The 26669-nt window shown below is 59.8% G+C and overlaps 1 protein-coding gene across 1 annotated transcript; it reads left to right on the top strand.

Moving 5' to 3' along the window:
- The first annotated feature begins 37 nt into the window (after window positions 1-37).
- Window positions 38-26573, top strand: KCP (kielin cysteine rich BMP regulator). Its single transcript, XM_048213137.2, has 43 exons — window positions 38-2148; window positions 4516-4548; window positions 4637-4845; window positions 5411-5600; window positions 5690-5766; window positions 6456-6540; window positions 8072-8139; window positions 8335-8431; window positions 8569-8651; window positions 8884-8977; window positions 9879-9961; window positions 12036-12129; window positions 12268-12347; window positions 12424-12517; window positions 12841-12926; window positions 13000-13081; window positions 13317-13469; window positions 13559-13665; window positions 13743-13836; window positions 14507-14680; window positions 14818-14900; window positions 15064-15157; window positions 15254-15442; window positions 15718-15888; window positions 17230-17406; window positions 18061-18146; window positions 18411-18501; window positions 18632-18714; window positions 18819-18912; window positions 19722-19895; window positions 20142-20224; window positions 20815-20935; window positions 21826-21905; window positions 22121-22220; window positions 22734-22822; window positions 23145-23247; window positions 23336-23478; window positions 23788-23960; window positions 24041-24152; window positions 24251-24352; window positions 25092-25256; window positions 25692-25998; window positions 26130-26573. Exons 1-43 carry the CDS (start codon window positions 2070-2072, stop codon window positions 26378-26380), a joined length of 5133 nt encoding a protein of 1710 aa, XP_048069094.1. The 5' UTR covers window positions 38-2069; the 3' UTR covers window positions 26381-26573.
- Window positions 26574-26669: the final 96 nt, after the last annotated feature.

Here is a 26669-nt window from a genome sequence, read left to right as displayed (position 1 = left end):
CAGACCATGGCGTGAAGCAGGAGTTGAACTCAGAACTCACCGACTCTGAACCCTAGAGTCCTGCTGCTGCGCACACATGCCCTGGCTCCCACACACCACGCTGTATGTGGGGCCATCCTGCCAATAAGGACTCAAGCCTGAGTCTTTTCTGCTTTCTCTAGCCGGAATGCCCTCTTCTAAAGAATGGGCTGGGTGTTGGTCGGGACAGCTGCATCTGGCAGAGAAACGTGAGCCCTGTATTCCAAGCCTGATGCTTGCGTGCACTTACGATCCCATGCTCACACGCCCCCTCCGTCAGGGACCCCGTTCCCCCTTCCCTTGGCCTGCACAGGGGCATTCCACAGGACGAGGTTTCGTTTATTGCTATATTCCTGTATCGGCCTCGATGCCCGGCACAAAAGACACTCACAGTAATCACTCACAGTGGAACTCAAATGCCTCTCAAATGCCCTTTCCTCCGGGCCATGGGTTTTTATTTCATAGAGTGAGTTTTCCAGAAGCTTCTTTACCTTCTATTGCAGATGAAGAATGTGCTGAGTGCTCTTTTCAGCCATTCAGCGTCACAAAACACTCTATAGGAGTGCTATTAGAGTGACATGTCACAGCTAAGAAAAATTAGCCACTGGAAGTTAAATGACTTGCCTGAGGTCACCAGTAGAAAGTATCCTCAGACCCAGGGTTTGGTCTGGCAGCTCTCACCAGAGTCTGCTCTTAGCCTCTGCTCCACCCAGTCTCCCAGGGGACCTGCCTTATAACAGGCACCATTTTCTTTAACCCTGGTGGGACGAGAGCTGCCACTTCCTTGTTTCTTCCCTGGCCTGCGGGCCTAGCTTTCCCCTGCTCCTGTGAGTCTAGTTCCAGGCCGGCAGAGGCTCCGTCTCAGCCCTGGCTCACCGCCGCCCCTCCCCCTACAGCCAACTGCTCAGGCCCTTTTATGGGGCCCAGACTCCTGGGAGAGATGCTGCCCTCTCTTAAGGTGCATGGAGAGTGGGCCGGTAGGGGAGGGGGAACTTCAGCCCCTGCCTGGGCTGGGGGGAAGGGTGACTTCTGACTTGCTGGCCTTTACAGCTGGGAGGGAGACTGCTTTGGCAGGACTCATGGCTCCACCCTCTATGTCCCTTTGCCTGTGTGTGAGCTCAGGGGCCCATCCCCACCTCCCCCTGCTTCCCAGCTGCACTGAGGAGTTCGGGGCCAGCTTTCCTCACTTCCTGCCTTTGGCCCCCTCTGCCTGCTGAGCCCACTGCCCAGCCCTGCCCCCAGTCCCGGCTGCCCCCGCCCCCAGGCCTGAGTTTAGGAACTGGCAAATGGGCTGGAACCAGCCAGCAAAGGGAGGCCTTGGCATTTGGGGCCAAGCCTGGGGTTACTGGGGTGGATGGGGTGGTGAGTAGAGTCCAGGAAGGAAATGTAGAGGTGGACAACGGAAGAAGAAAGCAGGAGGCCATGGTCTCAGAGGCCTGGAGCGGCACCCTTGCTGTGATTTGTTATTTACTGAGCACTCAGCATGTGCCAGCCGCTGCCCTATTTACATACTCTCACCGCCAGTCTGTGAAGGAGATACTAGAACCCCCACTTTGCAAACAGGGAGACTGAGGTACCGTTAGGGGTCTGCCTAAGGGCACATGGATTTGGCTAAATAGGGTTTTGAACCCAGGCCCATCCTCTCCTGTAAGCAAGAAAGCAGCTGAACTGGGAACCCCAGGGCGAATGAACTGACCCCAAGGAGGGGGTGGTGCAGGAAAGACAGCGTCGCCGGCCTCGGCGCCATCAATTTGTGTTTATTGTCAGCGTCACCACCAGGGACCATATGCAGGAGTGGGTCCCAGCTTCCTGCCCGGCTGGGGCCGCTCTCCAGCCGCTGCCCCTCTGACGCAGGGCTGGCGTCAGGACGGAGCTGGGGTCCAGGCCTCCAGGTGCCCATCAGGGAGACGGGCGCCACCAGGCAGGATGACAGACTCCAGAAGCCCTCCCTGAACAAAGACTGGGTGGGAGGCGGCCTGGTGTGTCCCCACCCCGCCTCCCCCAGCGCCTGCTGAGCCGCGACCGACCACAGACAGCGAGGCGGAGCGAGCATGGCGGGGCTCCGGGCCGCTCTGCTGCCCCTCGTCCTGCAGCTCACGAGCCTGGCCCTGGTCTCGGTGACCGGCGGAGGTAAGTCGGGGCGCCGGAGGCTCGCGGGCGGCCCGGCCGGACCCTGTCTCTCACTCAGCCCAGCCCGAGGGAAAGAGCTGGGGCCAGACTGCCTCCCCCCGACCTCCCGCCCCGGCGGGTGCGAGCGCCTCCCGGGCCAGCTTCAGTCCTCCCCGTCGGAGGAGGAGCCCGCGTGGGGGCGCGCAGGAGGCTGAGGCCCGGGGCCCAGCAGAGGGGGGCTGCCTGCAATGGCTCGGGAGGAATTCCTGCAGGCAGCGGTGGGGGAGAGGCTGCCCTGGAATCTGGGAGTCTGAAGTTAATTATCTGTCTTGAGAAAGGCGGGGAGGAGGCCCGCTATGGGAGCTGACTTTGAGTCTGTGTCTAGCCTTCTCCTGGGAGGCGGGGGGGGGGGGGGGGGCAGGCAGGAATAGAGGGGTCAGTGCAAGGACTTGGCAGCCGGCTGGAGAGAGGGGAGCCGAGGACAGTTCCATGGGGAGCGATCAGGCTCTGTGAAACAATCTGGAGCTCTTTCTGCTGGTCTCTCCAGGCAAGGGACTGGCCCTGTCTTCCCTGAGGGTCCCATAGGACCCTCACGCTCTCCCTGATGCCCTTATTGAGCCTGCTGAAGCCGACCTGGGGGCGTGGCCTGAGAGGAGGGACCGTGCGGGTGGGGGTGTCAAGCTGGGACGGAGGGTTTAAGTTGCGGAGCCCTCATCTGCAGAGGGCGGGGAGGAGCGCCACCTACAGGAGCCATACCCAGTTTCAGGTGAGAGGCTACCCCGCAAGGGAGGGGATGGGAATAGGCGCCAAAGGCTTGGGTGCCGCCATTTGTTGGGGCGTTAGAACCTGGATGCGGGGAGTAGCGGGGCAGGCTGAGAAGATGGGTGGTGTTTGCAAAAGGTCACATTTGGAATTGCCGCTGGGAACCTTCAGATGTTCCAGAGGCGAGCAGGTGGAGGCAGGGAGGGTGGAGGCAGGGAGGACGGCTCTGACTTCAGCCTCCTGAGTGGAGAGAGGGGAGAGTGGGCTGGGGACAACTGAGACCAGAGGCTGATGGGTTGGAGGGCACAAAAGAGGGAAACCGAGCCCCAGATTTCTGAGTCCGTGGGGATGGGAGGAACCAAGGCAAGGAACTCGGGTCAAAGCAGGTTTGGGAGAAAGAAGACAATTGAGGTTTCCAATGAGGCTCTCTAATCTCCGCTTGGGGGAGTGGAGGCAGGGAATGGGTGACACGGTCCCCTGCCTCACAGGACTAGTGTCTGCGACAAACCCTTTTAGCCACCCCAGACCTGGCCTCATAATGACCTGCCTCTGTGGGGAAGACACTCCCCTCTCTTTCCTCCTCTTCCTCTTCCACTGCCCACCCCCACCCGAAGGAGGAATCTGGTCTATGGGATGTCTGTGGAGCCAGTCTACCCCTGCACCCCCCTCCTCGGTTTTTACTTTCCTGACTAGAGGGGAGGGATTCAAGTGAGGTGGAAATGGCTGTCTCACCCCAGGCCTGAACTCAGAGGAACCCCCTTCCCTGACATAGTGTCATCAGAAACCAGGGTTAGGCTGTCTTTGTTCAGTCTGGTGCCTTGAAAGCCAGGGGGGCCCTGCTGACTCCTTCCCCAAACCCTTCAAGAAATGCAGCCAAGTTCCACCTTCTGGAGCTCTCCCTGCCCAGTGTGGGGTCCTGTCTTCCAAACCATGCAGGGGAGGAGGGTCACCCTGGGCCCCACCCCTGCCCACCACCCACCGCCCTTTCAAGGAAGGAGATTTGGTCTGGGACGGTGCTGGAGTGAAAGCGTGGAAGGAGGAGAAGGGAGAAGGAGGACAAAAGGGGCCCAGACCAGCTTTCCCAAGTAGCAGGAACTTCTGTCAGATATAGAATGTGCGTCCCGATGTGGGGACCCCCTCCCCGCCCTCCACCACGGGCCTGGAAATAGTGGCAAGGCTGGGGGCTGGGGGGGGCTGGAGCAGAGGGAGCGTCTGCCCCTTCCTGTGCACATGCTCCGGAAACAGTGACCTTGCTGACAGGTGAGGACAGGCAGTTGGAGGGCCAGGTGTGCTCACATTGGGCCTGCAGGTCACATGGCCAGCTCCCTCCCCTGCACTGTAGCCTACACCGGCTGCTCCCAGCCTCACTGGTCAGCTCCCCAGGCTAACCCTGGCCAAGACCCTGGCCCATGTAAAGATGGGTGACCCGGACCTGCTCCCCATGGCTGGGGACCCCTGCAGCTTATGGGAGGCTGCAGGGAGGCCCTGGTCTGGGTGCTCTTCCCGTGGCCCCAGCAGGGCAGGGTCCTGGGGCTGATACCTGACAGAGGTCCTTGCTACTTGGGAAAGCTGGTCTGGGTCCCTTTTGTCCACCTTCTCCCTTCTCCTTCCGTGCTTTTACTCCAGCACCCTCACAGACCAAATCTCCTTTTCGGGAAGGTGAGTGGGCAGGTGGACAGGGGTGAGGCCCAAGGTTCCCCTCCTCCCCTACAGGGTTTGGAAGACAGGACTCAGGAAACCTTGTGAGCCCCTCACCCACAGGCCCACCTTGGATTCTTGTCCCCTTCAGGTGGGGTCATCCTCAGGGATTCCCCTGAGCTTGTGGACATCCACCACTACCAGCAGCAGGAGCCAGCCCACGCCTCTGCCCCTGCCAGGGCCCCGCAGGAGCAGGGGCGCCCCCTGGAGGAACGGCTGGGAAGGCTGGAAGCCCAGATGATGGAGCTCAGAGAGCAGGTTGTGCGGGAGTCCAGTGGGTGTGTGCGGGGTAGGGCGGGCCTTGCATTGTTAGAGGAAAGAAGGGTTGGGCTGGGGGGGGTGTGGGAACTGTAAAATAGAGTTTGGTTTTAAATGCACATGGAGAAGTTCTTATATGAATGGTTCTTAATATTGATTCTTTCATACAAATGAAGAACCTCCAGAGTATTTGTTTTATCAGTTTAGATGTTCATGTTTTCATGTATTTGGCCAACAGTATAGAGAACCTAATATACATAAGGCATCATCAGAAAAGATTCTGGATGGATGAAGGTCTTTAATGGGGAGAGGGGATTGCGTCCGCTTCTGTCCAAAGGAGAGGTCTGGGGGCCCCGTGCGCCCCCTGGGAGCCTGTCCAAACTCCGAATCTTGAGAACTGTGGCTCAGCTGGGTGCTGTCTGGAGGGGAGCCACCTGTGCCCTGGAACAGTCAGATTTCCTTCTCGCCCTGCTCAGTCTTCACACTCCCCAAATCTGCCGGGTATGTTGGATGGGCCGGGGCTGAGCCAGCACCTCCTGCCTTCCCCTCCGCCTCTTTCCCCCAGAACAAGGAGCTGCGGGTGAGGGTGAGGCAGCTGGAGTCCTGTGAATGCCGCCCAGCTTCTGCCCAGTGCTGGGGACTGGGGCGGGCCTGGCCCGAGGGTGCTCGCTGGGAGCCCGACACCTGCACAGCCTGTGTCTGCCGGGATGGGGCTGTGCACTGTGAGCCCAAGGCCGGCCTGGCCCATTGCCATGGTGAGTGCCACCCTGTCTGCCGGCCAGGACCACCTCGGCACCTAGGGATGGCCGTGAGTGCCTGAGTGACGGCACTCTCTCCTCCCCAGGCTGCAGCCACAACGGTGAGGCCTATGGCCACGGGGAGATCTTCTCCCCAGACGCCTGTACCACCTGCCGCTGCTTGGTGAGTTCCTGTGGCCCACCTGGATATCCCATACCTGTCGCCTCACCTGCCTCACTTAAGTTACCAGTCACTGCGCCCTAGTGTGCTGGAAGTTGAGGAATGGGGTCTACCCTCCCTTCCCCCAAAGCCTTGCCATCAATGGCTCCAGCTGATTGAAAGTGGCTCTATTTTCTGGAGCTCAACCCCCCCCATACACATGGTGGGGGCCCCCACACCCCTCTGATTTGGGCCTGGCAAACAGTGGCAAGGAGAGCAGAGGGGATGGAGCTGCTGTCTTCCTACATCGCCCCCTCACCTGTGGGGCCTCCCTGTCCCTGTTCATCCATCTGTCCCTGTCATCTACCCGCCTAGTTGCCCTCACTTGGCTCCACTTCCACCTTCTTCCAGCCTTTCCTTCCTTGCTCCTCCATCGAGGAAGCTCTCAGTTTCCTCCCTGGGATCTCTCCATGCTGGGGAACTTGCTGGTACCCGGAAGATATGGTTTCTGGGGCTCAAGAGCAGCAGGAGATGATGGGGGTGGCGGTAGGATGTCTCTTCTGCCCTCGGACCAAGGGTGGCCCATGTACCCTGAGCTGCCTAGGCCTCTTGCTCCTCCACTGTGTCATGGCCTAGGGGGAGCTTTGGGATCCCGAGGCCGGGCCCTCCAGCGTTCTGAGGCCTGTGCAGCTGCTCTGTCTGCCTCCCCACAGGAGGGAGCCATAACCTGTACCCAGAAGCCGTGCCCAAAGGGGCCGTGCCCGGAGCCGGGAGCATGCTGTCCGCACTGTGAGCCAGGTCAGTCCCCCCCAGCCCCGGCCCCACCTCCCGCACTCGTTCTGGGCCCCAGAGCCGTTGTGTGCCCCCACCGCGTGCCCAGAGGGTGCCTGCCCACTCCCTCTGGCAGGGGTTCGGGGAATTCAGAGCTGAAGCACAGCCTGCAAATACGGACTCTGGCCTGGGACTGAGTCAGAGCCTCTGAATCATCGCTGCCCTCAGGGAGCTTCTAGTCTAGTCGAGAAGTTGAACTGAAAGCTAATACAAGATTAGAGATCCAATGACCAGATTAAAGAACTATAGGAAGGCAGGCTGTGGTTAGCTGCCAGAGGAGACGGCGCGAAGGCAGGGGAACCACTCAAGACTGTGTCAGGCGGGGCTTTACAGACAGTGGGTCATCCGAGTCGCATCTTCAAAGGAAAGTGAGATTTCACCAGAAGGGGACAGTACTCAATGGCCCTTTGGGCACAAGAACAGGGTGGGGAGAGGTGTGTTGTAAGAAATCAGTCTGGAAAGGCCCAGTGGGAACAGTCTGCTGTAAGCCTTACAGTTTGGACTTTCTTCTGTGGGCAATGGGGAGCCATTGAAGGCTGCAGAGCCAGAATGTGGCTTGTTCAAAGGAGCATTGTAGGAAAATCCATCTGTTCGGGCCAGATGCGAGAGACCAATGAGTGGGCTGGCGTAGTTGTCATCCAGCCAGGGAGCCAGGGATGCCAGTGGCTGCAGAGGGAGGGGTGTTTCTAGAGAACGGGCAAGAGCTGGTGACTGGTCAGATCCCATGGAATAGTGGGAAGCTAGGAAGGCAGCGGTGCCAGTGACGTACAGAGAAGTTGGGGGGAGGTGGAGGCAGTGGCTCTGCTGGGGCGGGCGGGGGGTGGGGGGCTCCTAGCCCATAGTCAGGGAATAGCGTTGTCAGAGTTAGCAAAGAAAACATGGGAGGCCTTGTGAAGTTTGAATTGCACGTAAACAACACATACTTTTTTAGTGCAAATATGTCTCACGCAACATTTGGAACATACTTATACTAAAAAAGTATAGGTTGTCTATATGGAATTCAAATTCAGCTGAGCACCCTGTATTTCATCTGGCAAACTATCAGCTGGTAGTGTGAAGGCTGGGTCAGGGGCTCAGGCGACCAGAGGGGTCTGGAAACGGAACCTGGGAGTCTTGGCCTGAGATGAAGAGTGGAGTGTCTGGAGCTGAGGGATCTCAAAGAAAAGGGACACACACACGCACGCACACGCACACGCATGCGCACATGCACGCACAGACAGAGCTTTCAGGATACGTGGTGCCTCAAGGCCATGGCTAGATCATATATCTTTGGTGAAATTTTTTGAAAAGGCACCCTTTCCTCAACACTTCTCTCGTAAAATAATGGAAATCTACTGATTATGTTTGAGTCAGACATTTGACCTTTCTGCTGGAAAGTTGTAAATATAAAAATCTCTGGTTATCGCCAGAATGGTGCCCTTTGATGCGGTACCTTTGTGGGTGCTTTTGCTCCAGTGCTGCGGGTCTCTTACGTGCGGGCCTGGCCCCGGTTTTGCAGGCTGCCCTGGCGGCCACAGGGCTGGGGAAACGTGGCATCCAGAGCCCTGTGTCATCTGCACCTGCCAGGTAAGGGAATCAGCCCCAGCCACCACGCCCATCCCTGATGCTGGGCACACCCCCGGCCTAGCAGTGCCAAGCCCAATCTGGGGGCCAGACAGAGCTGCTGCCGCCCCCCCTGCAGCCTGCTAGGCCCACTGGGCCAGCAGAGTAACTCAGCTTGGGCAGTGGAGAGGGAGGGAGGGCTCAGTGTCTGCCCTGCAGGCAGGGACCGTGCGGTGCCAGGGGCCCTCATGCTCAGAGCTCAACTGCCTGGAGAGCTACACCCCGCCTGGGGAGTGCTGCCCCGTCTGCCGGCCAGGTGACTACCCGCCCTGCCCCGCCATCCCCTCTGCCCTGGAGCACCCAGTGCCTACTTGGGGTCATGCCCTCCCTTGGGTGCTGTCCACTCACTCTGCTCTCTGCTGACCAGCCTGTCATCCTGGCAACCCTCCCCAGGCTGCGAGTATGAGGGGCAGTCTTACGAAGAGGGGGCCAACTTCCTGTCCAGCTCCAACCCTTGTCTCCAATGCTCCTGCCTGGTGAGTCCCCACCCCCCACTTTGTCCAGGCCCTGCTCCTTCTTATTCACTCCCTGCCCTACCTTGGGCCACATCTCTTTCATCTTCTCATGTACCTTCCAAGACCTAGGGCCAGTGAGGTTCCCCTCCATCCGGGCCCTGTGCCCCACCCCCACAAGGGTGTCGGACACTTGCCCACCCTGCCCTTTCTGGGAGCCAGCCCCGGTGACTTTGCAGCTCTCGGTGCATTACAGAGCAGCCTGGTTCGCTGTGTGCCCATGAAGTGTCCACCCAGCCCCTGCCCTGAGCCGGTCCTGAGGCCTGGGCGCTGCTGCCCGACCTGCCGAGGTAAGAGCCCGACCCTTCCCTGGTGGAGGCCCAGGCGGGGCTGTCCCCCCATTTCTTCCACTCCAGAGCCCATTCTGCTGGGCTCTGACCTGGGGGCTTTGGTCAGTGGTGGAGCGATGCCCAGTCAAGCCTGCTCTGGAGCTGAGGTGCCTGGGCTCAAATTCTGCCCTCGCCACGTCATGGCTGCGTGCCTCTGAGAGAGATACTCTGTGCCTCAGTTCCCCATGTGTGAGGTGTGGATGATGACATTCTGTACCCTGATAAATGTTGACCGTTATTACCTGCTCTGTGCACGAAGACACGGGTGCGGACCACTAGAGGGTGATGCTGAGTCGCACCCCGATACTGCGGCAAAGGCAGGATGGGGCCAGGTGCCAGGTACTGAGGAAACTGGGCGGGAGGAGACCTAATCCAGCCTGGACACGGGAAGGAGAGTGTCCTGGAGACAGCGTGTCCTGAGCGAACCCTCAGGATAAAGAGCAGTTAGCTCGGTGAAGGGCGGAATAAGGCAGAGGGCGTTCCAGGAAGAGAGGACAGCTTGCACAAAGGTGTGGGACTGACCGTGTGAGGGGGGCGTGTGTTAGGCGGGTAGGTGCAAGTGGCCGCACGAATGGCCAAAGCCTGCAGTGAGAGATGAGGGGGGGCCCGAGAGCAGGGGGAGGTGGGCGTGGCTGCGCTGGGTCCTGGGAGGCCTGGAAGGGCAGGCTAAGGAGCTTGGGTCTTCCCTGTGTGGGGCCCTGGGAGCCCCCAGGAGTCTAGGCAGAGGCATGACGGGGTCTGGTTTGGGCTCAGGAGAGAGCCCCCAGGAGGCCATGTGGAGGACGGTAGGGGCAGGCTGAAGCTGGCAGCCAGGCTGGCTCCCACCAGGCTTCCTTTCTGCCCATCTTCACCCCCACCCCAGGCTGCACGGAAGGTGGCTCTCACTGGGAGCATGGCCAAGAGTGGACTGCCCCCGGGGACCCTTGCCGGATCTGCCAGTGCCTGGTGAGCCCCGCTGCTGCTCCCACAGCCCAGGCCCACCACAGTCATTCCTTCATTTCTCAGTGCTCACCCCATAGGCACTGCGAGGGGACAGAGGTGGAGAAGAACTGATTCGGGGCGCTGTGGGGCGGGGGGGACAGGGCTGTGCCTGTCTGTGTACCCAGTTCTGAGCACAGCAGGTGTGCAGCATGGATATGTGAATGAATTCAAAGAGCTTGCAAGCTCCAGGAGTGAGACAGGACAGGATATGGCAGCAACAGCTCCGGGAGAGAGTAACGTAGATTTCCTCGAGACACGTAGAACTGGGCTGTCCAATCTGTAACCACTACTGTGTGTGGCCGCTGAGCCCTGGAGATGGGGCCGCCCAATCTGAGATGGGCTGGGTGTAAAATACACATGGGATTTTAAAATTAAAGACTTGGTATGAAAGAAAGGGATATAAAATATCTCATTAATACTCTATGTTGATTATATGTTGAAATAACTTTTGGGTATATTGAGTTGAATGGAATATCTTAAAATTTAGTTTTATCTGCTTCTTCGTACGTTTTGAAATTTGACTGCTAGAGAATTTAAAGTGATTTGTGACTTGTGTTATGTTTCTATTGGACAGCACAGACCTAGAGAATCTTCATGGGAGGGGGTGGGTTTAGGTCTTAAAGGGTGAGTAGAATTTAAGCAGGGAGAAATGAGGAAGGACATTCCAGGGGCTATAGACTGAATGTGTCCCCCCCCCCCAAATTCATATGTTAAAATCTTAACCCCCAAGGTGATGGTATTAGGAGGTGGGGCCTTTGGAAGGTATTTAGGTCACAAGGGTGGAGCCTTCACGAATGGGGTTAGTGTCCTTGCAGAAGGGACCCCAGAGAGCTAGCTCTTTCCCTCTTCAGCCATGTGAAGACACAGTGAAAAGACAGGTGTCCAGGAACCTGGGAGCAGGTCCTAACCAGACACTTCTGGCACGTTGGTCTTGGACTTCCCAGCCTCCAGAATGATGAGAACTAAATTTCTGTTGTTTATAAGCCCCCCGGCCTATGGGATTTCACTACAGCCCCATCCCCTCTGCAACCATGTGCTCCCCATCCCTGTTCACACCGACCACCCTCCCCAACACCTGTGAGAAGAGTGACTGGCTGTCACGTATGGGACTGGCTGTAGGGAGCCCCGATGCAGGTGTGAGCTCAGGGGGTGGGGTCTGTCTGGGAAGGGCCGTGGGGAGTAGCAGCAGCTACTGTTTGCTTGCCAAGTCCAGAGGCTGGTGTCACACCAGGCACCGCATCTCATTGCATTCCCATAACAGGCTATGAGGACAGGACTATTTTTTTTTTAAGAGTTTATTCATTTATTTGAGAGAGAGAACATGAGCAGGGGGCAGGGCAGAGGGAGAGGGAGAAGCAGGCTCTCCACTGAGCAGGGAGCCCAATGCAGGGCTCGATCCCAGGACCTTTAACCGACTGAACCACCCAGGTGCCTGAGGACAGGACTATTATTGTCTTTTTTCAGATGGGTAAACTGAGTCACCGAGTGCTTCAGTAACATTCTGGGTTATACATCTGTATTAGTTTCCTAGGGCCACCATAACAAAGTAGCACAAACGGATTGGCTTAAACAATAGAAATGTATCATCTTGTGGTTCCCGAGATCAGAAGTCCAAGATCAAGGTGTCAGCAGGATGGGTTCCTTCTGAGGGCTGTGCCGGGGAATCTGTTCTAGGCCTCTCTCTTAGCTTCTGGTGGTTTGCTGGCAATCCTTGGCATCCCTTGGTGTCTCCCTTCATCTTCACATGTTGCTCTGTGTGTGTATTCAAATTTCCCCTCTTTACAAGGACACAGTTACTGGAGGGGCCGCCCCACTCCAGGATGACCTCATCTTAACTAATGACATCTGCAATGACCCTATTTCCTGATAGGCCACGTTCAGAGGTGCTGGGGGTTAGGACTTAAACATACGAATTTGGGGGGACACAGTTCAACCCATAACGATTTCTAGTAAGTGGATCGCAGGGACTCGATTGCTGTTTCTGCCACCTGACGGAGCTCTGATGGCCCCTTCCCCTGTCCACTCTGCCCTCTCCCAGGAGGGCCACATTCAGTGCCGCCAGCGAGAGTGTGCCAGCTTGTGCCCGTACCCTGCGCGGCCGCTGCCAGGCACCTGCTGCCCACTGTGTGATGGTGAGTCGGTGAGTGGCACCTGGAGCGGGGGTTCCGAAAGCTCACGGACGGCCCAGCTCAGTCTCCCACGAAGGCCAGGACCAGGACATGCAGCGGTGGGACCCTGAGAAGGGTCTGAGGCACCCTTTTTCCCAACAGGCTGTTTCCTAAATGGGCGGGAGTACCGCAGCGGAGAGTCGGTGGGCTCTGGGGACCCCTGCTCGTACTGCCACTGCGCTGTGAGTGTGGCTGCCTGGCAGGGAGGGCCTGGCTCCCTGGCCTGCCTCTTGAACGCTGACCAGGCCCTATTGGCAGAACGGGAGCGTCCAGTGTGAGCCTCTGCCCTGCCCGCCTGTGCCCTGCAGACACCCAGGCAGGATCCCTGGGCAGTGCTGCCCAGTGTGTGACGGTGAGCTGGGGACTTGAGTCACCTGGAGAGGGGCGAGCTCTGGCCCCAGAGAGGCTCCAGGGGTGGGCGCAGGTGTTTGGGCCTGTAGGAAGACCCCTCGGACTATAGTATGGGAGACGTCCTTGATAAGCCTAAACGCCTGTCCCCACGGGTGAGGGTCACCTTCTCACCTCACCTTCTCATGGCAGACGGGGCCCTGGGGTGGGGCCCTGGATCCTGGAGGGAGGGAAAGTTGGTGCCTCGGGGCGGGCGGTGGATGCCTCGAGGTGGTGTGAGGCTTCGCTGTCAGCCTCCAGCTCTGTCCCCCTGGTCCTCCTATCCAGGCTGTGAGTACCAGGGACACCAGTATCAGAGTGAGGAGACCTTTAGCCTCCGCGAGAGTGGGCACTGCCTCCGCTGCTCCTGCCAGGTAGCCGGTCCCGCCCTCTCCCGCCCCACATCTGTCCCGGCCCTCGAGGACCCTCAGCCAGCGTCCCTCCTAGGCCGGCGAGGTCTCCTGTGAGGAGCAGCAGTGCCCGCTTGCCCCCTGCACACTGCCTGACTCTGGCCCCCCGCTCTGCCCAGGTATGTGTGGGGAGGGGGAGAGGGAGGAACAGCTTCAAAGAGGGCTGTGTCCAGCCGCTGCCAATGGAAGGGGTCCCTTCCCAGGGAGGGGGGGCATTGCCAGGCCCACCAACCACGCTGGTATGTGTTCAGAGGCCACCGTGGGGATGGCGAAGCCAGGGTCCCGTGGTCTGGGAAGGTCAGGGATGGCTGGAGGTGTCCAGGTTGCCATGGTGACAGCCCCCCCTTGCTGTAGCCTGTGTGCTCGAGGGAGAGGAGTTCGCCGAGGGCGTCCAGTGGGAGCCTGATGGTCAGCCCTGCATGGCCTGCTCCTGTCATGATGGCGTGCCCACGTGTGGGGCTGTGCTCTGCTCCCCGGCCCCCTGCCAGCACCCTACCCAGCCCCCTGGTGAGTGCTCCACCCCGATCTGGCTTTCTTCCCCGGATCTGTCCAGCCCCCACTGGTTAGCTGGGCTCTGATCAGTCTGCCCCGCCCAGGCACCTGCTGCCCCATCTGTGAGAGCTGCACCTACCATGGCCAAGTGTATGCCAATGGACAGAACTTCACAGACGCAGATAGCCCTTGCCACGCCTGCAGCTGCGAGGTACCTCCCCTGGCTTGCCGCTGCCCTGCTGAGCCCCTTGTGGGGCCCACCCCCATTGCCCTCTTCCCTGCTCCCAGGATGGGACTGTGAGGTGCTCCTTGGTTGACTGCCCTCCCACAACTTGTGCCAGGCCCCAGAGTGAACCTGGCCAGTGCTGTCCCAGGTGCCCAGGTATGTGCTTCTTGCACCTGTCTGGCTTGGGGGCCCTAGACCCAGCTCTCCCATGGCCCCCTGGGCTCCCCAGATACCTTAGAAAGCAGCAGTCTTCCAAATTGTTTCCAGTCAGACACAGCTTGGAACTCACAGAGTATAGGCAGGAGGGAGAGTAGAGATTTGTTTATCCCTTCACGTTATTCTGTGACCCTTCCCTCCCATTCTATTTTTCCTCTTCCAATCCCCCCACCAGCCGCATATATTTGCATATCTTTCTGTATAAAGCAGCTTCGTGCAACAACATTTGGGTCTGGCATGCAGAGACTGCGTGCTGGCATGCAGTGTGACCTGAGTCCTGCCCTGGTGGAGAGTCTGTGCCGGGGTGGGTACCCGTCACAAACACACACACCTGCACGCATGAGCTCCCTGCCTCTTCAATCTCAGAGGCAGACACACGTGCCTGCAGGTAAATGGGCTCAAACACCCACACGCACACGCACACGCACACGCACACGCACACGCGCATGCGCGCTTGTGCTGGAGAGATAGCCACGCCTGCCTACGCAGAACCCTCCTCCACTCTCTCCATGGTGCTTCCTCTGGCCTTTCCTCAGTGGCTCTGCCCGCCCAGCCCTAGAACTGTCAGGCCTGCTGCCACTCCTGCCCCTCCCCCTGCCCCAATGCTCAGACTGTATCCTGGAGGAACAAGTATTTGTGGACGGCGAGAACTTCTCCCACCCCCGAGACCCCTGCCAGGAGTGCCAATGTCAGGAAGGCCATGCCCGTTGCCAGCGTCGGGCCTGCCCCAGGGCCCTCTGTGCCCATCCGCTGCCTGGTCCCTGCTGCCAGAACGTCTGCAACGGTAAGGTGGATGGGATAGGGAAGGAGGGGGTGTCTCCTGGAATGGCTTGGTCCCACCTATGGCTTTTAGGGCTGGAAGGGCAGCATATCTAGGAGGGAGTAGGGCCCCTCCCGGGCCTAAGATGTCTGATCCCCCAGGCTGTGCCTTTGGTGGGAAAGAGTACCCCAACGGAGCCGACTTCCCTCACCCCTCCGACCCCTGCCGGCAGTGTAGCTGTCTGGTGAGTCCGCCCCTCCCCCACCCCCCGTGGGAGGAGGCGTCCAGGGGAGGAGGGGCGGGACTCGGGAGACCAGCAGCGGTCCCCCAAGGCGGCCGTCAGAAGGAGCGGGGATTCCCTCTGCCTCCCACCGCTAACCGGGCCTGGCGTGGTCTCCCTGTTGCAGAGCGGCAGCGTGCAGTGCCTCGCCCGCCGCTGCCCGCCGCTGCCCTGTCCAGAGCCGGTGCTGCTGCCCGAAGAGTGCTGCCCGCAGTGCCCCGGTAGGAGGCGCAGCCCTCGGGCAGATCCGCCCGGGAGAGAGCGGGGAGCCTCCGCAGCCTCTTGCGGGACCCCTTGACGCGCGCTCTCTCCTGCAGCCGCCGCCTCGGGCTGCCCGCGGCCGGGGGGCGGGGTTCCGGCCCGGCACCTGGAGCATTTCCCCCTGCCGGACGACCCCTGCCGCCGCTGCCTCTGCCTCGACGGCTCCGTGTCCTGCCAGCGGCTGCCCTGCCCGCCTGCGCCCTGCGCCCACCCGCGCCAGGGGCCCTGCTGCCCCTCCTGCGACGGTAACGCCTGGGCGGCACCCCCACCACCCCCGCCCCCTGCTGCCTCCAACTCGGCCCCACAGCCTAGCCCTACCTGGTGCCCTGTTATTCCGTGTCTCCCTTTCTCCAGCCCCTGACGCTGCGCCATCCCAGTATCCCCCTCCCTCCGAGCCCACCACTCCCACGTCGGGGTTCTCACTAAGAATGTGGGGGGACGGTGCCCAGTCTGCAGGGCCTGGGTGGCTGTGGGCCTGGCAGACAGCCCCGGCTCCTGCCCTCCTCGCCTGCCCCCCCAGGCTGCCTATACCAGGGGACGGAGTTTGCCAGCGGGGCGCGCTTCCCTTCGCCCAGTGTCGCGTGCCATGTCTGCCTCTGCTGGGAGGGCAGCGTCAGCTGCGAACCTCAGGCCTGTGCCCCTGCTCAGTGCCCCTTCCCTGCCAGGGGTGACTGCTGCCCTGCCTGTGACGGTGAGGGGCAGGGGACTGTGGGGATGAGGGGCTGGGAGGGCTGGGTCAGCATCGCCTCTACTGCCCTAGAGTGGGTCCACAACATCTGTCACGTAGGAACAAACACGGGACTAAAACCTGGAGTCGCTCCTGCCGGGATGCTATTTGGCTATGTGACCTTGGACAAGTTACATAACCTCTCTGGGCCTCTTTTTTTTTTTTAATTAAAAAATACATTTTAAAAATGAGAGTATTTTTGTGAAATACACATAACATAAAATACATTTTAAAAATGCATATTTCTGTAAAATACACATAAAATTCACTACCTTAACCATTTTTAAATGTAACTCTAACTTTAGCTCCTGTAAACAAGAGAGGGTTGAACAAGACCCAGTTCCCCAGTCTTTGGTCACCCTTGTACTATCTGAGCGATATTGCTACCTACTCTCTACCACCTACAATTTTATTTAGTTAACGATTTTTCTTCAAATTAACTTTTAAATTTAAATCTTTTTAGAAAGGAGTCGTTATATCGTACCGTAAATGAATTCAATTTGCCAGGAATGAAGATTACCATAAATATTAATACAGTTAAAAATAAAACATTGAATTTGAGTCAGACGCTTTTGCCTGCCAAGGCTTTGAGACTCAGACTCGCCCTCTCTTTTCTTTTTCTTTTTTCTTTTTTCCTGTCAAGGCTTTATTTTTTTCTTTATGGCAGTTTTAGGTTGACAGCAAAAGCGAGAGGAGGGTACAGAGATTTCCCACGTACTCCCTGTCCCCACACCTGCACAGCCTCCCTTGTCGTCAACACCCCCACCGGGGGGGGGTGCATTTGACAAGCCAACACTGACACATCATTATCACCCGAAGTGCCCTCTCTTTTTAAAAAAAAGGAGGTCAGCAAGAGAGACCTGCTCGGGTCAGGCTGCCACCGCTCTGGGACCCCCCCTCCCGTTGCCGGATTACTCAGAGGGCTGGAGAGAGTACTGGAAAGAGGATACCTTGAACCTGGTCTCCTAAGCCGTCTCGGGCTATCTCCAGCCCTCCTCAGCTTGGGGACCGTGGGGCTGTCTGCCCGGGCAGTGGCCTGCTGCCGAGTATTTAACTCTAGGGACAGGTCTTATGTGGGCTTTCCCGATAGATTGCAGGCTGAAAGGGAGGAAGTCCGTCCTTCAGCCAGCCCCCTCCACCCCGCCTTTCCTCTGACCCCCACTTCCCCTGCCTGGCTCGAGCCCCCCCTCCCCCCAGTTGCTGTGTCTTTGAGGCCCCAGCTCAGGCCCAAGCTGAGAACCTGACTACTGCTCACCTCTCACCCTTTCTGCCCTCTGCCCTGCCCCTCCCTGTCCCCTCTCGAAGGCTGTGAGTATCTAGGGGAGCCCTACCTGAGCAGCCAGGAGTTCCCGGACCCCCGAGAGCCCTGTGGTCTGTGTACCTGCCTCGGAGGCTTCGTGACGTGCCGCCACCGGCCCTGCGAGCCACTGGGCTGCAGCCACCCGCTCACCCCGGCTGGACACTGCTGCCCGACCTGCCAGGGTAGGACAGCACCTGCCCTTCCTGCCCCTTCTGGAGCTCCCAGGGAGTCACCTGGCCTCACCACGGTCACCCTTCCCCTGAGGGAGCCACACAGGAAACCCGCACCCTGTGCTTTCCTCACACTGCACCCGTGCCCTCCTGTCTGTCCCTGCTGTCACCCCAGACTCACAGTTGTGCTCATCAAGTCACTGGGCCTCATGCTTCCAGAACTTCCTGCTCTTAAACTGTCTCGTCACCTTCCTAACATGTCGCATCACCAGACTCAAACCCATTCCATGGCTCCCATGCCCTTGAGTCAGCAGTCACGAGTGGCAGCTTCCTTCCCTCCTGGCTTCTTTTGCCCACAGTCCTGAACCTGGCCCATGTCTAGCCTTCATTTCCAGGAGCGCCCGTTCCTCACCTCCTCCACGGGCCCCACAGACACAGACTTGCCAGCAGTCCTCGATCCCAGCTCCGGTCCTCACTCCCTTCATGCCCGCTGGTCTCCCCACTCACAGCCGGCCGGAGACTGTCCTCCCACCGTCACCGTACTGGCCACGGCAGGCCGCACTGAATGTCTCCCCCAGCTTTGTAGCGGCCCCCCGGCGCAGCTGTGCGTGGCCGTGCAGGGCTGCGCTGATGGCTGCTCTTTGATTGCATTTCCTGCTCTGCCAGGATGCCTCTATCATGGGGTCACGGCAGCCCCTGGAGAGACCCTTCCTGACCCACTTGACCCCGGCTGCTCCCTCTGCACCTGCCAGGTGAGGTGGCCTTTTGGAAACTTGGTAACCTTTCATCCTTGGGTTGTCCTCCCTGGCCAGGAAGACCTTGTTTCCTCCACCTCCCCATCTCCCAGGGTACCATCTGCTGGAAGAGGATTGGATTTGGGTCATCCCGGGCCAAGGGAGGGGGGTTGGAGCCTGACAGGCTCAGTAGGGACACCCCACCCTGGGGCAGTGTGTAGCCTGTTTTGAGGCTGTGACAAGATGGAGTCAAGAAGTGGCAGTGTGACCTCTCTCCCCCAGGAAGGTTCCATGCACTGCCAGAAGAAGCCTTGTCCTCCAGCTCCCTGCCCCCACCCCTCTCCAGGACCCTGCTTCTGCCCTGTTTGCCACAGTGAGCTGCCTTCCATGTGTCCCTACACCCCATGCTTATCCCTGCCCCCCCCCCCCATCGGCCAGGCCTGAGGTTGGACAGGGCAAGGTGGCAGGCACAGCGCCTCACCCAGGAAACGTGTTTCCCTCAGGCTGCCTCTCCCAGGGCCAGGAGCACCAGGATGGGGAAGAGTTTGAGGGGCCCCCAGGCAGCTGTGAGTGGTGTCGTTGTCAGGTATGGTAGGGAGGGGGCAGAGTGGGGTGGGGTGGGGGCAGGGCCACAATGCCTCTGGGGCACCTGGCCTAAAGGGCAAGTCTGGGAATGTGCCTCTCCTGCAGGCTGGCCAGGTCAGCTGTGTGCGGCGGCCGTGCCCTCCTCTGTCCTGCCCGCTCCAGGTCACGGAGCCAGGCAGCTGCTGCCCTCGCTGCAGAGGTATGCCTGGCCCCATGTGGCTGAGCCCTTGCTTTTGCCCCCTGCCCCCCAGCCCAGTGCCCCGTACCTGCCCCACCTCCCTTTCCCAGCTCTCCCCCAGCCTCCTGCTCCGTCTGCCACTTGGCCCTCCCACCCCTTGGCCCTTGAGCGCTCCTCCTTGCTAGTCTTCAGCTCTTCCTACCTCTCCCTGCCCCTGGCCTGCCCAGACCATCACCCCCTCAAAAATGCCCCCTTCCTAACCACGCTCTGTTCATTGTCATAATAATGACAATTCACGTTTATTGAGCACATCCCATCTGAGCTCAGCACTTGACACATCTCATTTAACCCACACACGATCACATAGGTACTATTATTATTCCCATTTTACAGATGAGAAAACCAAGGTACAGAGAGGTAACATAACTTGCCTGTGATCATGCAGCTAGTTGGTGGCAGTCAGGATTTGCATCTTAGCCATCTGGTTCTAGATTGTTACCTTGGGCACTTGCTTAGTGATGGAGCCTTCTATTCTTTCTGCATGCATTTATTACACACCTACTGCATGCCAGCTACCGTTGCTGGTACTGGGCTGCTGTTTGCTGTAGCCCTTGGTCTAGCAAGCAAGCAGGCATGGAATGGGATAAGAACCCAGGTGTTCTGACCCTTACCGAGGGTCCTTCCCCTCCACCACACACCGGAGCTCTGCCCCAGGCCACCTTCCCACCACCTCCCTGCCAATCCCCCTGCCGAGCACCCAGGGTTGGGGGGACAGGGCCATAGAGGCAGAACCAAGACTCAGAGCTCATCCCTGCCCACCCGGGACACAGGCTGCCTGGCTGATGGGGAGGAGCACCCTGAAGGCAGTAGCTGGGTGCGCCCCCAAAGCCGCTGCTCCTCCTGCACATGCCATGAGGGCGTCGTGACCTGTGCCCGCGTCCAGTGTGTCAGCTCGTGTGCCCGGCCCCACCAAGGCCTCAGTGACTGCTGCCCTCGATGCTCTGGTACTGGGAGCCTGGGCCGGCTGGGAAGGTGGGGAGGCAGCACCTGGGCCACATCTCCCTCCTTGTACTGGGCTGGGCAGCAGAGTCGGGCTGTTCTAGAAGTGACCCCTATTCTTGCACACATCCCAATCCCTGGAGCTGGGAGGGGGGGCGCTGCGGGGATACAGAACCTCAACCCCTGGCATTCCTGCCAGCCTAAAGACTCCGTGGTCCTGTTCTTCTCCTACCCCCCCACCCTGCCCCAAGACTGTGAGCATGAGGGCCACAAGTATGAACCAGGGGAGAGCTTCCAGCCGGGGGCAGACCCGTGTGAAGTATGCATCTGTGAGGTGGGTGACGGCAATGCTGAGGGGTGGGCTGCTGTAAAGGGGGCAGCCTGGACCCCGTGCGGGGCATGCACTGTGAGGGTCAGAGAGAGGAATGTGCCTCTGTGGTCAGGAGGTGAGGCAGGACTTGGGGTGAAGAGCTAAGCAGGGCCAGGAGGTGTGGGGTGGGACGGGAGCTGAGTGGGGGTTGTGAGGATGGGGCGCAGTGGGGATGCACCTGGGAAGCAGCTGCGGGGGCATGTTAGGGAATTCCATGTGAAGGTAATGGTAAGCAGATGTATGATGTCCCGTGTCCGGAGACTTGGCAGGGAGGGGGGAGGATGGCATGAGAGTACAGGTGGATCAGCGGTCACATGAGAGTCAGGCCCGAGTAACTAGAAAGAGAAGGGGACATCACCTCTGGTAATTAGGGCATAGGGTGAGAAGCAACCTGGGGAGACGGTGAGTCTCTGCAACCTGGAGTTTAACCTGCCCAAGACATATCCAGGGGGAGGTGCAGCAGGCAGATGGAAGGGCCTGGAATCCCGAGAAAGAGGATGTCTCTTGGCTTCCAAGGCCTGGAACCCACCCCCTTTGCTCACTCATTTTTGTAGCTGCAGCCTGAGGGACCCCCCAGCATTCAGTGTCACCGGCGGCAGTGTCCCAGTCTGGTGGGCTGTCCCATCAGCCAGCTCCTGCCTCCTGGGCCCCAGCACTGCTGCCCCACCTGTGCCCGTGAGTCCCTGGATATGGGGGTAGAAAAGAGGGTAGGACGGCCATCCCCAAAGTGACACTGGGAGAGCCAGCCAGCTCTCCTCTGCAGCCCCAGCCCTCACCCTTTCTTGAGTCTGATGGACTATTCTGGAAGCCCATGCCCTGGCAGGGGAGGGCCTGCACGCCCCCAGGGAGAACTGGGGATCCTTGACACTGAAGCCAGGCGCAGTTTGTGGAGCATCTTTCCCAGCAGGTGGCGCTGCGGGGCAGGAGTTTTGCTGGCCCCTGGCTTCTTGAGAGCGGTAAAGGGAGAACAGAGGGGCTACAGAGGTGGGGAGCTGTTCTTACCAACACTTGCTAGGATGTGCTTCAGGGAAAGAGAAGACTAACATTTATTATGCATCTTCTGCATGCTAGACACTATACTTGGTGCTTTTAATTAACAGTATCCCCATTTAATTCTCAGTTGCCCAGTGAGGGGTATTATTGTTACTTTTACAGATGAGAAAACTGAGGTTCAGAGCGGTTGGTTAGTCTGCCCAAAATGGCACAGAACCTGGAGTACCTACCTGGCTCTCTGTGCTTCCTTGTGCCGTTTTAGCCAGGTGATGTAAAAAGAAGTAGTACAGGGAGCAGAGGAGGCATCCTGATGGTCCTCAGTGCCTTCAGGCTAGGGAAGCCACCCCCTGTCCATGTCCAGGCCCTCCACCCTAGTAATCTGCAAAGGGCTTTTTAAAAAGTCCAAATTTTCTTTGCTGACCCCAGGAGAAAGAGGACTTCTCCTCTTGGAATCAAGGTGCTGGGGATATGAGTATGCCCTAGGCCTAAGAAGTCTGGGGACACAGTGGGTAAGTGGGCTTTTGCCCCCTGCTTCCCCCTTTCCGCCCAACAAGGAGTTCTTGTCTTCACAGAGGCTCTGAGTAACTGCACAGAAGGCCTGCTGGGCTCTGAGCTGGCCCCGCCGGACCCTTGCTACACCTGCCAGTGCCAGGTGAGCCCTTCTGCCTCGGGGACTCCCAAAGCCCTCTCTTCCTCCTCTGTAGGCTGTGGCAGCAACTCCTCTCCTGCAGCAGCTCCAGGCTCCCCACTCACCCGGACATCCACCCACTTATCTTGGATATCATATCTGGCCGAGGCCTACTCCCAACTACACCCTGCTCCCTCCCTGCTAGTCTCTACCGGCGGTGTCCACATGCCCTTCCACAGGACCTGACATGGCTCTGCATTCACCGGGCCTGTCCCGAGCTCAGCTGTCCCCCATCAGAGCGCCATACCCCCCCTGGGAGCTGCTGCCCTGTGTGCCGAGGTAAGTGCCAGCCTTGACCTGTGTCCTCCGAGCATGAGCCCAGCGGGGAGATAGGACGAGTGGCGTCCAAAGGCTATGTGGGCAACCTGGGGTCTATACTCCAAATGCAGGCTTCATTCTTCTGTAGAAATGAATGGTTACTCATTGGGGTGCAGAGGGCAGGGGAAAGCAGGGAATGAAGTCTGGATTCTCAAGGCCTCGCCTGAGGCTTGTCGGTGGGCCCAGGGACTGCAGGCCCACTGGCCAGGCATTTCACTGAGCTGGCAGCCAGCCCATGGGAAGGTTCCAGCCTCTGGCTCTTTGGGCTTCCAGGACCCTCTCCACTTCCTGAGCCCTGGTGTAGGGCCTGCCGTCTAGTAGGTCATCTGGACACTGGTTGAAGAAATCAACACCATCAGGGTGCTTGTGGAATGGTGTGGGCACTCCCCTGCCGTGGGCCTTCGGGGTGAGCCCCAGAGGGGAGGATGCAGTTGGAAGCACTGTGCTCCCCATTCCTCATTTCTTCCTCCTCAGAATGTATGGTGGAGGCCGAGGGCCGGAGAGTGGCAGATGGAGAGAGCTGGCAGGACCCCAGCAACGCGTGCATTACCTGCACCTGCCAAGTGAGCTGGGGGTCACAGGGCGGGCATGGGCTGGGGTGGAGGGCCCTACAGATGGATGGATAGAGGAGTCTCAGGACACTGGATCAGTGAATGTGGGATCTTTGAGGTAATTAGAAAAAGGTGCCCCCTCTGAGTGAGAGCAGGCAGCGGCATCCATGTGCTGGGGCAAGGGACTAAGGGCTGGATTTCATCCCCCACTTGAACGGGACATGGGTGTTCTTGTGGGGCAGGGGCAGAGAGAAGGGGCTGCTGCCTCAGACTGTGACCCAGAGGGCCCCCAGGCCCTGCAGGAGGTCCCTAGAGCAATGACATCTGTCCTCAGCGGGGCCACGTGGAGTGTGACCTGGAGGAGTGTGCTGCCCTCTCCTGCCCCCATGGCTGGGCGAAGGTGCGAGAGGCCGGCCACTGCTGTGAGCGATGCCAAGGTGCCAGCCAGAATGATGGGGGTTGGGGACCAGTGACACCCACTGCGAGGGACGGGCAGTTGACCCTACCCCGCTCCTGTCTCCTCAGCGCCCGCCCAGTCGTGCGCGCACCAGGGCCGGGCAGTGGCCTCCGGGGAGCGCTGGGCCGTGGACGTTTGCACCACCTGCTCCTGCGTGGCCGGCACGGTGCGCTGCCAGAGCCAGCGCTGCCCGCCGCTCTCCTGTGGCCCCGTGAGTGCTGCGGTCGGGCTGGGTGGGCGGTAAGGTGAGTGGGCACGTGGCACCGCTGTCCCGGCTGAGACCAGGCGGGAGGAAGGAGGCAGGGCTTGGGTCGCGGCCGCCGCGCAGTTGGGCTGGGGGACCCGAGGCCGTGCAGTTCCAGGCGCGGCCACAAGGCGGTGCCCTGAGCCCGCTCGCGGTGAGCCCCAAAGCGGGAGCCGGAGTCCCCGGAGACTCCCGGGCGATTCTCAGCCCCGGGAGTCTCTGCGGGGGCACAGCGGGGAGGGCGATGTGTCTGACGGGGTCTGGGGCTGAGGCCAGGACGAGGCCCCCGCCCTGAGTCCCGGCAGCTGCTGCCCCCGTTGCCTGCCTCGACCCGCCTCCTGCATGGCCTTCGGAGACCCTCATTACCGCACCTTCGATGGCCGCCTGCTGCACTTCCAAGGCAGCTGCAGCTACGTGCTGGCCAAGGACTGCCGCGGAGGGGACTTCAGGTGCGCAGCCCCCTCTGCCTCCTCCCTAACTCCCTACACCTGTCCCCGCTGACTCCGCACCTGGGTCTCTGCCGCCACAGCGTGCACGTGACCAACGATAACCGGGGCCGGAGGGGTGTGGCCTGGACCGGGGAGGTGGCGGTGCTGCTCGGAGACGTGGCCGTGCGGCTGCTGCAGGACAGAGCTGTCACGGTGAGCAGAGCTGAGGACCCGGGGAAGGTCGGTCCCGTGCTGTCCGCTGCCCACTCGTCAGTCCCGACGTCGCCCTTCCTCCTGCCCCCCTCCTCCAGGTGGACGGGCGCCCGGTGGCCTTGCCCTTCCTGCTGGAGCCCCTGCTGTACGTGGAGCTGCAGAGACGCGCCGTGATCCTGCATGCGCAGCCTGGGCTCCAGGTGCGGCCTACAGGGCCAGGGCGCGTGTTCGGGCGTCTGTATCTGGAGAGGGAGTGGGAATACCGGTAGGTCCGGGGCCAGATCAGGCCAGGGAGGTGAGACAGTTCTGCCGGATTCCGAGGGAAGGAGAGGAGTCATGGTCAGACACCTTGGGTGCAGTGAAAGGAGTGCTGAGCCTAGTTTCTAATCTTGGTTCAGCCACCGACACAGTGGGACTCTTAGGCCAGTACCAACCCCCTCGAGGCCTGTTTTCTCATTAGTAAAAAGGGGGAACGGTTGCAGAGATGTCAACTAAAGTCTCCTAGGTGGCTTCTGAGATTCCTTCCAACTCCCATGTCAGAGAGTAAGCGTCTCCCTGCCTTTGGCAAGAAGTACAGTTTGTAAATTCATGATATAAGGCTTGTCTACACTTCGGATCGGGACACCAAGTGTGCTTTATCCTCTGTAAGGCCCTAATGCCCACAAGAAAGTGAATCTCTGGAAGTGGGTTTGCGTTTCACCAGGGGCCCAGCTCAGGGACGCCAGCGGGAGAAGGTCCCCTCCTGCCAGAGCTGTGGGCAGCTCTTGTCTTCGCCCAGGACTCACACAGCATGGGCCAACTTGGCTTTGGCCAGAGCCTCCTCCTCTCCGTGGGGGGCCTCTATCCACCCATTCTCCTCCCCTACAGCAGGGACAGTGCCTGGGGCCAGGATGGGGTCCCTACCTTTCCCCACTCCCCAGTCCCAGCCTCTCTGCACAGGTGCTGTGGGATGGGCAGTCTCAGGTGGAGGTGAGCGTGCCTGGCTCCTACCGGGGCCGGATGTGTGGGCTCTGCGGGAACTTCAATGGCTTTGCCCAGGATGATCTGCAGGGCCCTGAGGGGTTGCTCCTGCCCACAGAGGCTGCGTTTGGGAATAGCTGGCAGGTGAGTGGCACAGGAGCTGGGTGGCTGAGGGGGGCACAGTTGAGTGGGAGTCTTAGAACAGCCTGCTTATAGGGAGAGCGGGGGGACACCAATGGCCTTTGCAGCGTCAGGATGATTTGGGGGCTTCTTGCCTGTCATGGTGCTGGGGGAGGCAGGATGGCCTGTTGAAAGAGGCACCCTCTAAATCCACAAGCCCTGCCTGGCCGTTCACTGGCCGTGTGACCTTGGTTAAGTCCCTTACCTGCTCTGGGCCTTGGCTTGTCCATCTGTAAAATGGGGACAAGGAGAAAGTGGCTGTTGCTTCCTTTGCTGTTCTTGTAGGGAGGTTTTTGAAGCTAAACCAAAATATTTGGTGGAAAGTGTTTTGAAGAACGTAACACACCAAGGTCAGCTGCCCGTGGATGCTGTCACATCAGGGTCACTCTTCCCGCCTAGGTCCCAGAAGGGCCGGGACCTAGCCGGCCATGTTCTAAGGGCCGCGAGGTGGATCCGTGCAGGGCAGCAGGTTTCCGAGCCAGGCGTGAGGCCAATGCCCGGTGTGGGGTGCTGAAGTCCTCCCCGTTCAGTCGCTGCCACGCTGTGGTGCCGCCGGAGCCCTTCTTTGCTGCCTGTGTGTATGACCTGTGTGCCTGTGGCCCCGGCTCTTTGGCCGATGCCTGCCTCTGTGACGCCCTGGAAGCCTATGCCAGTCACTGCCGCCAGGCGGGGGTGACGCCTGCCTGGCGGGGCCCCACACTCTGCGGTGAGGGGGCAATGCCCAGTGCGAGTTGGGGAAGAGGGTGGCACAGAGGGCTCGGCTCTGGACGGGGTAGGTGGCGGGAGGACCGCACCGCCCGGGTGTCCCCGTGACCTTGCCTTCCACTCCACCTGCAGTGGTGGGCTGTCCCCTGGACCGCGGCTTCGTGTTCGATGAGTGTGGCCCACCCTGTCCCCGCACCTGCTTCAACCAGCACGTCCCCCTGGGGGAGCTGGCAGCCCACTGTGTGAGGCCCTGCGTCCCCGGCTGCCAGTGCCCCGCGGGCCTGGTGGAGCACGAGGCCCATTGTATCTCCCCCGAGGCCTGCCCCCCCGTCCAACTCACTGGGGACCGGCCCCCCAGACCTCTGCCCAGCCCCAGCCAGTAGCCCCACGGGGCACCCTGAGCCAGGATGACACCAGGACTCATCAGGTCCAAACCCTCCCCTTGGAGAACGGCTCCCACCATGGCCAGAGCCATGGAAAGAGTGCCCCGCGCAGGCACCAGGAGCCTGGGCCTGTGTTGCACAGAGACCTCGGCATGTTCAGTCAGAAGAAGTAAAATTGGGGCTCTCCTCAGGCGTACTTGTGTGTATGTGTGTTTTCTCCTGGTGCTGCGATGGTGGCATGGGCTGCTTGGAACATGGGGTTCAGTGGCCCATGTCCCCGGAACCTGAG

This window comes from Ursus arctos, unplaced genomic scaffold, assembly GCF_023065955.2.
Source record: "Ursus arctos isolate Adak ecotype North America unplaced genomic scaffold, UrsArc2.0 scaffold_3, whole genome shotgun sequence".
Taxonomy (NCBI): Eukaryota; Metazoa; Chordata; class Mammalia; order Carnivora; family Ursidae; genus Ursus; species Ursus arctos.
The sequence above is the reverse complement of the archived record's forward strand: the minus strand, read 5'-3'. Positions and strand labels throughout refer to the sequence as shown.

Bases quoted from the DNA above. Each gene is read 5' to 3' on its own strand.
- KCP (XM_048213137.2), top strand. From the start codon at position 2,070: ATGGCGGGGCTCCGGGCCGCTCTGCTGCCCCTCGTCCTGCAGCTCACG. The intron at 14,681-14,817 runs GTAAGGTGGATG...CTGATCCCCCAG, and splicing joins CTGCCAGAACGTCTGCAACG to GCTGTGCCTTTGGTGGGAAA. The intron at 20,936-21,825 runs GTGAGTCCCTGG...TTGTCTTCACAG, and splicing joins CTGCTGCCCCACCTGTGCCC to AGGCTCTGAGTAACTGCACA.